This window comes from Pistacia vera, unplaced genomic scaffold, assembly GCF_008641045.1.
Source record: "Pistacia vera cultivar Batoury unplaced genomic scaffold, PisVer_v2 Contig116, whole genome shotgun sequence".
Taxonomy (NCBI): domain Eukaryota; kingdom Viridiplantae; phylum Streptophyta; class Magnoliopsida; order Sapindales; family Anacardiaceae; genus Pistacia; species Pistacia vera.
Window position 1 is genome coordinate 722,089 of NW_022195204.1, and position 11,041 is coordinate 733,129.

The 11,041-nt window shown below is 34.4% G+C and overlaps 1 protein-coding gene and 1 long non-coding RNA gene across 3 annotated transcripts; one reads left to right on the plus strand and one right to left on the minus strand.

The window, feature by feature from the left end:
- The first annotated feature begins 1,295 nt into the window (after nucleotides 1-1,295).
- LOC116105297 lies at nucleotides 1,296-2,863 on the plus strand. Of its 2 annotated transcripts, XR_004124055.1 has the most exons (4): nucleotides 1,296-1,429; nucleotides 1,591-1,739; nucleotides 1,824-1,839; nucleotides 2,438-2,863. It is a non-coding gene; the product is annotated as an uncharacterized LOC116105297 (long non-coding RNA). The 2 variants fall into 2 exon arrangements; XR_004124056.1 differs by lacking the exon at nucleotides 1,824-1,839.
- A 3,766-nt stretch (nucleotides 2,864-6,629) lies between these two features.
- On the minus strand, nucleotides 6,630-10,786 carry LOC116104983 (CASP-like protein 5A2). The gene is made up of 4 exons (XM_031391410.1): nucleotides 10,586-10,786; nucleotides 10,032-10,336; nucleotides 8,051-8,183; nucleotides 6,630-7,057 (listed from the first exon to the last, which is right to left on the minus strand). Exons 2-4 carry the CDS (start codon nucleotides 10,238-10,240, stop codon nucleotides 6,866-6,868), a joined length of 534 nt encoding a protein of 177 aa, XP_031247270.1. The 5' UTR covers nucleotides 10,241-10,336; nucleotides 10,586-10,786; the 3' UTR covers nucleotides 6,630-6,865.
- Nucleotides 10,787-11,041: the final 255 nt, after the last annotated feature.

The window sequence follows — 11,041 nt, forward strand, 5'->3', positions numbered from 1 at the left end:
TACTTTGTACATTTTGTGTAAAAATGTTTATGTTGTAAAAAGTATGTACATATGTTTAATAAAAGAAAAACTTGGGCCCAATTTCTTTATGTTATTTTATATGTATTTCATTATAATCTTTTGAGTAGTAGTTGTCATTACAGGGATAGAGATTGATCAAGATGCAGATGGTATCTTTGTGAACCAAAGAAAGTATGCAAGTGAAGTCCTGAAGAAATTCTACATGGAGAATTGTAAACCAGTGGACCTACCACTGGTTCCAGAAATTGTCAAAAGATGATGAGGCAGAGAAGGTTGATGAAGGTTTATAAAGGAGCTTGGTTGGTTGCCTTCTGTACTTGACAACAACCAGACCAGACTTAATGTATGCTACAAGTTTGCTGTCCAGATTTATAAGCCAACCAACCGAGACTCACTTCAAGACTGCAAAAAGGGTGCTGAGATATGTGAATGGTAGTCTGACTTTGGGGTGTGGTTTAGGAGATCAGAAGAATTCAAGTTGATTGGTTTTTTTGACAGTGACTGGGCTGGTTCAACAGATGATATGAGGAGTACTTTAGGATATGCATTTTTCTTAAATTGTGGTGCTATTTGTTGGCTATCAAGAAAGCAAGAAACCGTGGCTCAATCCACAGCAAAAGCAGAGTATATATCTGCTGCTGCTGTTGTGAATCAAGCCATTTGGCTGAGAAAGATTCTTGAGGATTTGAAACTGAAGCAGGTCAAGCCTACTGCCATTATGTGTGACAACCTATCTGCTGTAGCAACGGCCAAAAATCCAGTGCATCATGGACGTACAAAACATATCAAAATTAAATGTCATGCAGTGAGAGAGGCTGAACAAAATGGTGAAGTGGAACTGATGCATTGCAAGAGTGAATTACAAGTGGCTGACATTATGACTAAAGCTGTTTCCAAAGCCAAGTTTGAAGAATTCAGATTCAGACTTGGTGTTTCCAGCCAACCATCAAGGAGGAGTGTTAAATTCTGATAGTTAGCTGGAAATGCAGCAGTTTGACAACCTGTTTTGAATATGTTCTGGCTTCAAAATTGTATTGCAATCTACCGTCTGTCATGTGAGGCAGCCTTGATTAATTCATTTTGTAATGGTTTAGATTTTGTACCGCCAGGTTATATGGGATGTCTCTATATTGGTTGTTGTAAGTTGGTATTAATGTATGGCTTAGATTAATGTTGGGTAAAATATGTCTGCAAAGTGGTTGTCAACAGTGAACCTTTTTTGCTTTATTAGTTGATGTAAAACTCATTTTGTAATAGATCAGATCACCCCTTCAGTTTATCAGTTTGCTTTTCTTTCTTTTCTTTGCATTATCCGGCATTAGCAACAACATCTGGTTCTGTTGTTGGCGACTCTGTGTTGAAGCATCTTTGGCATCATCAGGATGCCATATTGTGCGGTTCATTGAAGGTATATTTTGAAGTCTATCAAAATTTACATCCTGTCCATTTGTGATATAGAAATTACTTTTTTAGAATTAAGTTCCTTAATATTGAAGAAACCAATCAAATTGTTTAGTCTGGAATAAGTTTCAGTGATTTTTTGCTTATGCATCTTTGTTGATGCTGCAGTCGCTTCCAGTTTTCGTCTCTGCAAACCAAGCAGGCCTTGACATGCTGGAGATAACTCTAACGGCTCCACAAGATATCTCACTGGATAAAATTTTTGATGAGTCTGGCGAAAGTCATTATGTGCTGACTTCGCCAAGTTAATGCAGCAGGTAAGCTAGTTCCTTCTACCGTTGATTGAATTGGGGTTGAGAAATGCAAATTCTAACCTACTGACAGTTATATTTTTCCATCAGGGGATCCCAGCCTCAGGTTTGCATTTATATTAGTTTAATTGAATTTTTAGTGCACCAAAATTTTCCTTAGTGTTGCTTTCTCCTCTTCGAACTTGAAACTGAAACTGATACTGAAGGAGGAGAAATGATTGACTCTTTTACACTTCCAGACAAGGTGAATCACGGGCTTTTATTTAAAAGCCTTAAATTCTTTGACAGATATCATGCTAATATGTCTAGTATTTAATATGACATTTAAATCTCAACAGTTTGATTGTGTTTGTGCATGGATTTTTTCATTATACGAAGCTGTGAAATAAATGAGGTTTAAAAGGATGCACTATTCCACCATTGGTGCTTGGTTAAATGTATTAAAAAATGTGACAGTTTTCCATCCATCCCTGTATATTTGGTTTTTTCAAGGCTTTTCTGCAAAATCTTATCCAGGCATTTATTAATGTCTTCGTATATTTGGTGTTGAAAATCCAAGCATTAATTAATGTGTTTGTATAATTTATTTACTAGTGCTTAATTGTTGTTAGAAAGTTGAAACATTTTGGGTTATATATATATTTAATTTATCTACGTAAGTATATATTTGATACTTGTTCTAACAATTTACTTATAACTCTTAGGTAAGATATAAGTTGAAAGAGGAATGGCAGAAACACTATATGTTTATGAAGATGGGTGCTCTTTGGAGAGCTTCAAAGTCTAAGCTGATGAGCAAAATTAAGACGGCCAGAGGAAAGAATGGCCCTCGAACTTGATAACATCAAGATTATTGGTGAATGGAAAAAGTTTGTGAAAGAAAAAATAGGGTCAAAGTTTAAGATGATTATATCACTACACACATTTGATTAGAGATGGCAATGAGCTTGATATTTCTGAGCATCCGGCCTGGCCCGTCCCAAAAAGGCCGGGTTTTACCTGGCGTTTGCGGGCTTGAGCTTGGGCTTGGACCTGGGCTTGATTTAAAGCCCGACCTCGAGTACCAGCTGGGCTTGGGTATGTTTTCTTACCTGACCCGAAAATTTTAGTATTAATTTTGCTAAATTACCCTTATACTATATATTTAATTATAATATTATTTTACATATATATACCCATTTTTCCCAAACCCTAATCTCATCCCATTTGGTGAGTATTAAAAACTAAATTAATATTTAAAAACTGTTTCTAGAATTAAAAATATAAAAAAGAATTCAAATTTATTAATATTTAAAAATTTACATTATAAAAATGGGCGGGCTTGGGCCGGGCCTGAGGTTACAAAAAGTCTGTCGGGTCGGGCTTGGGCTTTACTTGTCATACCCGTGATGGGCTTGGGCCGGGCTTGGGCCTTTGTCATGAGGTTGGGCTTGGACCTGGGCCAAGGGGTACCCGGTCCCGGCCCGACCCATTGTCATCACTACATTTGGTTGTTATATTATATGCATATGAGTAATGTTGATGCAGTTGTGTATGGTTATTTTAAGGGAAAAGTGAAGAACTGAAAAATAGGAGGAAAAAACAAAATCTCTACACAGGCGGTTGAAGGGGTTATGCTCGCATGACTATGGATATAGTAACATCTCATTCTTTGTTATGTGATTGTAGTTTTAAATTGAAAAACATTTATCTACTTTTAATCTTTTATAGTTGTTTTTGCAATATTTTACAACTTATACTGTTGTTCAATTTTGTTTAATAAAAGCAACACTAATAAATGTACTATTCAATAAATTAATGGAGAGATTGTTGAGTGTCTAAATTTATTGTTGAATTGTGATAATTGTTATTGGTTGAGAAATATTATGAATAATTTCGTTGCATTATTCCATAATTTAATTGGTAATAACTAGGAAAATAAACTAATTACAAAATAAAAAAAATTAGAAAAAAATCATTGATAGTTTGAAAACTATCAAGGATTTGGTTAAAATTCGACTAAATCCTTAGTAATTTTCGAACTGTCAAGAATCTATCAAGTGATAGTTCGAAAACTGTCAACCCTTTCTTGATAGGGGCTTCCTTGACAGTTAATAACTGTCAAGAATTAGGGTTTTTATTGTAGTGTTACATTTTGTGCTTATGTTTGTTGATTCACACTTAACTTGATAATTTTTAATCAACTTGGTAAAATCATTTCCGTTATGCTTTAAAAATGGATACCTAAACGTTGATTAGAGTTTATTAATTCTGACAATATATATATATATATATCAAACCACAATAACAACCTTGGCATCTTTGTTAATATTTAAAAAATTAGGAGTCAAATACAATAGTTTTTTATGTTATTTAATTTTATTTCTTTTATATCATTGTTAAGAGTAGGAAGTAAAGTCATGTAAGCTCAATATTTGTTGAGGTTTTTTGTGTTGAAAATAATCTATTCAAGGTCATGCAGTATAATTTTTCGGTGTACTTGCCATTTTTGAGTTTTATTTATTGTGCATTTTTCTGCCACATAATCTCAACATAGCCATGTTTTGGTCTAATTATTTCGTTTGGCTTGACTTGGGATCTAAATAATGTACCAAACCTTCCAACTATCGAAAAATAAAGACTTCTACTATTTGGAGAGTTTACTATTTCGAATTGATTTAGTAATATATGGTTATTAGTTGGTTGGTTGGGTTTCTTTTTTTTCCAGTTGATTCTTTGAATAAAATCAGCTTTCACATTTTCTTTTTCTTTTTTTCAAGTGCTTTTAAATTACTAGACGACAAATAACTTTTTAACGTTTGGCTCATGTGTTAAGGGTATATAGAAGACATTATTCATGATCCACGCCCTTTCATTTTACACATTTCCATTTCACAGAAAGTAGGAATTATTAAGCATTGCTATGCTTTAATCTAATTTAAAAAAAAAATATTAGCGTCGTAGACTGGTTGTTTGGCGGCCCAATGTTGCCAAGACATGTTGTACTTCTGAAAACGCTGTTAGACATGGGAATATAATTATTGCATATTAAAACGATTTTATTTATTTATTTTTTATGTTAGAAAATGGTGCCATCATAAGACACTAAAGAAAATAGGTCTTTGCAACTTGAAATTTTTGTTGTTGAAACCTTTTAACAACAGGCGCCTAATCAGACCATGTAATAGCCACTACTACTCAAAAGATTATAATGAAATACATATAAAATAACATAAAGAAATTGGGCCCAAGTTTTTCTTTTATTAAACATATATACATACTCTTTACAAACATATGCATTTTTACACACAATATATATATAACGTATACAAAAAGTCATCAAAACATCAGGGACAGTGTAACCACTCCTCCTCGCATGCCGACATCCATCCGACAGTGTCCTCACCTAGGTCCTGCAAAACATGGGAAAACAACGGGGTGAGCTCTAAAATAATGCTCAGTAAGTAAATCCTCTACTCATACTAGCCCCGTAACTCTCTTTCTCTAATTCTTTCCTTACAACTCCCCGTTCAATAACTCTTTGGGTACGTCTTTCTTTTCCTCTTTCTCTTTNGAAAATTTTGAAGGTGTGGGATCAGCCATCATTTGTTGTCGTTAAATTCCATTTGTTATTATGAATGATTTAAGACATTCACTTTACTTTGCTTCGTCAATGGAAAATGAATATGTCTAAAGCTGATTGATTGGATTGGCTTTGCCTTTTTTTGGAACTATTCTTGCGCACGCATTAAGACCCACCTTGTAGAATATTTCAACTTCAAATTCAATATATGTTTCAGGTATGGCCATGTTCAAATCTAGATCATTAATACAAGTCCTTTCACCTGGTTAAAACTCTGGTGAACTGAACTTCATCAGATTACTGGAACAATGAACAAGTAAACAACTGGTTTATTCTTAGATTAAACCTCTTCATTAATACACGAAAGTATTACTATGGGTCAGAGATTCTTGAAGAAATGGGATCATTTTCACCAATTTCTGCGTTCAATTCCTGGATATGGTCTCAGCAAGTACCTGATTAACTCTTGCTTGGTCATCAGCTACCGCTGCTGCCTTCGCACTTCTGCTTGAAATTGCAATTTTAGTATAATCTAACTACATGTAAACCAAATAAAACTAGTGAAACTTTTATCAACTTTCATTGCCAGTTGAGCTGAGTATTATTGTTAGAAGTATTTTATGTTTTGCAAATGTAGAAGGACAAAAAGGGTATTGGCAGTTTTGGCATTAAAAGATTTGGAAGTACCTGAGTGGAAATGGAAGACATATTCTGAGCTAACAACAGTAGGATAAATTGAATCTGTTATCACAAACTCCTTTCTTTGATGACGATGAGAAACCGTTCAAGAATCAAGAATCGATTTAACCTTCTCTTGATTCCCAAAATACTATCAAATGTTGGTAGACTGTTCAGAGAATATAGGATATGAGGGGAAATTATTTCTGCAATAAATTGATGACTAAATTTTAGTACTTCCTGCCAAGTAAGAAAGACACAACTGTCGATCGCTTGTAAAAAATTTAAGAATAGAATCATCAGTTTGCACTTCTCTTCATGATGCTTCAATTACGAGAGCAAGGATAATTAATTATTTTTCCATTTTCTTTCTCATCATTGTAACCTTCCAAAGGAAAAATAAAACTAAATGTAATCACATCACATTGACTCACCCATATTAATTTCACTTGTACTTCTTAAAATAATAATTGAATCAATTTTACGTTAAATGATGATATCAAATCATTAGAGCCTTTTTATTGAAGAAATTACGCAGAAAAATTGGTTGTATTACTAATTCAGAGTTTAAGTGACAAAAGAGTAGAGCATTAACACACAATCGAAGAGGGTTTGAAAATATTCCAGGTGATTGTTTACAGTTATCACTAAAATAATTCAATCAATTGGATCTCTCCCATTGCCAAATGGATAGTTACCCATCCATAACCAAATATGTATGTTGCAGCCTGATTTCATAAAACTATACACACGACAACACAACCAAGTTTTAAAACACAAAAAGCCAAGGGAAAGATCACAGATACACACGACATCGATATGTAAGCTTCAGCTATTAGTCCAAAATGGCCAGAATCTTCTTCCTCTTTCTGGATTTTTACATGGGATCTTCTCATCGGGACGCCAATGACCAAAAATTTAAGAGAAAAGATGGTAATGCAGTAAACCAGCTTATAAAGGCCATGGCAGTAGCAGTTTCAAACTGCACACAGTGATTCTGGTAACAGCTTTGAAGATCATTGTCAATAAGAACTGTGATGCCAGCAGATGCACATGCTGCAGCAAATGTAAGAGTCGATGTTATCTGCAAAAAAAACGAAACAATTTTATTTAAACATAAATAGAATTTTGAATATGATAAATAAACTCATAAATACGTAATCATGAATTAAGAATCTGTAAAAAGCAAGTTACGGTAGCAGTATGCCACAGAGAAGAAGGGTGGGACAAATATATTCAGGTAGTTACATAGCGTAGTGAATATTTACATGGCCTTCCAACATTTTAAGTGCATGCTGATAATCTTCTCAACATTCATATACACTGTTGGCAACATTCCTTAATCAAAATTTGTTCAAAGTCCTATTCTACAAAATAGCTGGGAATGAACATGATGAATGCTATCCACAAATGAACATCAAAGGTTTTCTATTAAATGTAAGATCAGAGATTCTAACCAGCATTAATTGTTCAAAATGGTTCCAAGAATATGCGAAGTTTTACATCTTCTGTATATACATTTTGCTGGAAAAGATTACCAGAGAAAAGATCTATAAAGTCAAACTCAATCTAGACTTGGCTCCATCCTGAATTGAGCTCTCAGTGAATAGCTTAAGTTTTTCAGTAGTACGACAACAATCTGATGCTGCATGTGATAAGGCAGCAGTTGGTTACTCGGCGCAGTGTCTATGACAAGATACTGAGACCAAAAGCAACAATGGCTTGAGCTATTACAACCAACATTTTTAAATTAAAAAGTAATTTAATGAAATTATTGCTTGCATTTTCATTTAAAAAAAGAAAGTTTCAACAAATTCTCTGAAAAGCATCATAGGCAAAACCAAGTAGTTCAAAACAGCCCAACTTCTTAGGTGTCAGAAAAGGTGTCACACGCTTAAAAAACTTGGCAATATGCTAATTTCAGTCACCTATATCAAAAAACATATTGTTCAGACAACCAAAGTGCAAGTAAAAAATTTCCCAGGAATTAACCAAATTAATAAGACATCAAATCAAGAGTGGTGTTGATATGTGCTGCAACAACTTAGTTATATTACTGTTAAGTGCATTATCTTACCCCATCACCAACAGCAAACAAACTGACAATTCGATTGTTTTGCAAGGATCGCATCACCAGAAGGGCATAAATGTCTACAATGGCCAACGAAAGGCTCCACAAACTTTGCAAGCCAGCAGCTGCAACAAGGAAGCTGATGTAGCAAATATCAGAAAAGATTCCATTTAATGCCAAGCAGAAACCTTCGTGATAACATTATATACAGAATCACAAACTGAAAATTTGTTACTTCAATAGGTCAATCACGTATGTATTCAACAGTCAACTGCCTGATTACGAGCACAAGATGTTGAATATGATTTTCAACAGATGATATGCACTAGATAGCTTGCCAGCATGGAAGTATACTGCTTTAATGTTGGCTTGGGCTTGATACAAGTTTTCACAGTACATGAGTTAAATTAGGGCAGATTAAATCGGCATGAGCAACTTCCGTTGTTGCACCTATAAATTCAGACATCAGATTCATCTAATCCTGAAATCTTAGGAGACGGGGAAAATGTCAATTCTTTATCCTACCCATTTCCAAACCCAGCCCAAACTTAAGTATGTATTTAACTTAGCATATCAAGTACTCAAGTTGTACAAAGATATCCAAGAAATAAACAAACAAATTAAGAGTGTAGCTAAAATATTTGAAAGTTGACTGACTATTTTCAGAATCATAGAATACAAGTCTTCACTCCCTTTTCCGGACAGGGTTAAAAGCAAGTCCATATTCACCTAGTTTTGTTCTCATCTTTTCAGATAGAGAACCTGTGTCTTGTATGATTATATATATATATATATATATATATATATATACACACCACACACAGACACACATATATATATATATGGTACATGAAGCCCAGATTCAACAATATGTTACATGACCGAAATTCCACAGACAAAACCCAAAAGGCAAAACCAAGCACCATAATTTAGCCAAAGATCCTGCAATGCACAGCCAGCCCTCTCACTAATCTGCCAATAATGCAGAACTAACAGTTGACCACACACACCACAAAGTAACTACAGATATTTGATGAGCAGGTCAACAATGAGAAGTTGCACAACATCAATCCATAATCACTAATGGCTTTAAACAGCTCAACCTTACACATCTTGATAGGATGCTAGACATTTTCTATATGGGGATGGAGTCCATCACCTCACACTTCATATCTAAACACCATCAAGAGTATTTCTGCAGAGGCAACCCAACAGATGCTGGAAACACGAACTACAGAACTTACCCTGAATTCTAGATCCTCATACCCAATGGATTTTGCTATCAAACTTAAAACTCTCAATTTAAAAAAAGGAAGCTAATTGTGTCTAGAACTGAGTAGATCTGGCAATGTCCTTTGCAATTATTACTAAATTCCAATCTTTTAAGTTCTACAAAATTCATAATTTTTACTGAAAGTAGATAATCATAGACACAACTGGATTGATCCTTATATAAGCACTCTATTGCATTAGAACATGGAAAACTAATACAAAAATGATTGCAGACAGGATAAATTAATTCTCAACCAAAATGATAGTTGACTAACTACTATGAATTATTTACCAAAGAACATCAACCAAACTGCCAAGAAAAGAAAATGCAATGCATGTATCCACCAAAAAGCAGCACTGAATAATATAAATTACCCAATTTCAGACCTATTCGATTTTAACATCTTTTGCATTATGATGTTTACACTCAGCAGACTTAGCTCTAATTGAGTATCTTTCCCAAACAGCAAACCCAATGGTTCTGATGACATTCACACGATTTGAAATAAAAACCCAAACCAGAGTCTCATTTTCACAAAATCCAAATGTACCAAAATAATTCTAGCTCTTCTTCAAAACTCAATCAACCAGATTTTACTAACAAAAGGCGATTTATAAACTCTATGTATTGCAATCCATTTATACAAACATAAAACTAATTAACCAACAAACGAACTTAATGAGTAAACTTGATACAAACGACATGGTATATTACCAAAAAGCAGTTACAGAAGGGAAGTCACTGGTGGTCGCCATGACACAAAGCGCTGCAACGGCAAAGATCAACTGACAAATTCGCAAAGTCAGGCCGCCAGGCGTCCCGGGCATGCCCTGTATGTCCTTCATCCTCACTCTCGGAGCATTGCCGCCATCCGTGGTCGGAGGATCTTCCACAGGGTGAACCGACGCATGGCTCACGTTCATCTCTTTACCACCACAAACTTCAATTCATAACGCCCTCCCTCTATCTCCCTCACGACTAATTTCTGGGTCAAATTCTCAAATAACAAAGCGCTTTAACTGCAATCCATTAAAAAGAACAAACATCGGTCAATTAAACTCTGTCCAAAACAATCTTCAATTTAATTCGCCTCTCAATCACTAATCTCCAGAGAAAATTCAAAAAAGACAAACAATATAAAAGAAACTGAACAAATTTCAAAATCCAATAGATTACCGACGCTAAGTTGATGAGAATTTTGAAAACAAAAGCGAAGATCTAACAACCGAAAAAAATATGTACCTAAACTCAATAATTAATAATCGTACCTTAATTATGAAGAAACTACCATTGTAGTAAAGGCGGAATCCGAATCACTGTTTAACTGCGATTGAATTTTTTGTTTAATTATGGATTATTTATGAAAGGTCAAAACATGAAGAGAAGGAAAAGCAAAGCTAAAAAGAAGAAAAGAGTTTGCTGAACGGTCGACTCGCGACACTATTGGCTGTTGAGATGTAGTAAAGGCGTGTTTGGTATTTGGAGTCTAATTAATTTATCTTAATCTTACGTTATTCTTAATGAATAATAATCGTGCCATTCTGTTCACAATTTATTGCCGATATTCCACCAACAAAAGCCGTCTCGTAAATTCTGTTATTAATAATAAATTAAGTTGAAAATTGATAAATCAACGTATGTTTAATTTAGGAGTTTAGGAAATCTTGTCCAATAGTGTTTTAATGTTGTAATTAATTGACTTCGATCTCCTTGATTCCGTTGAC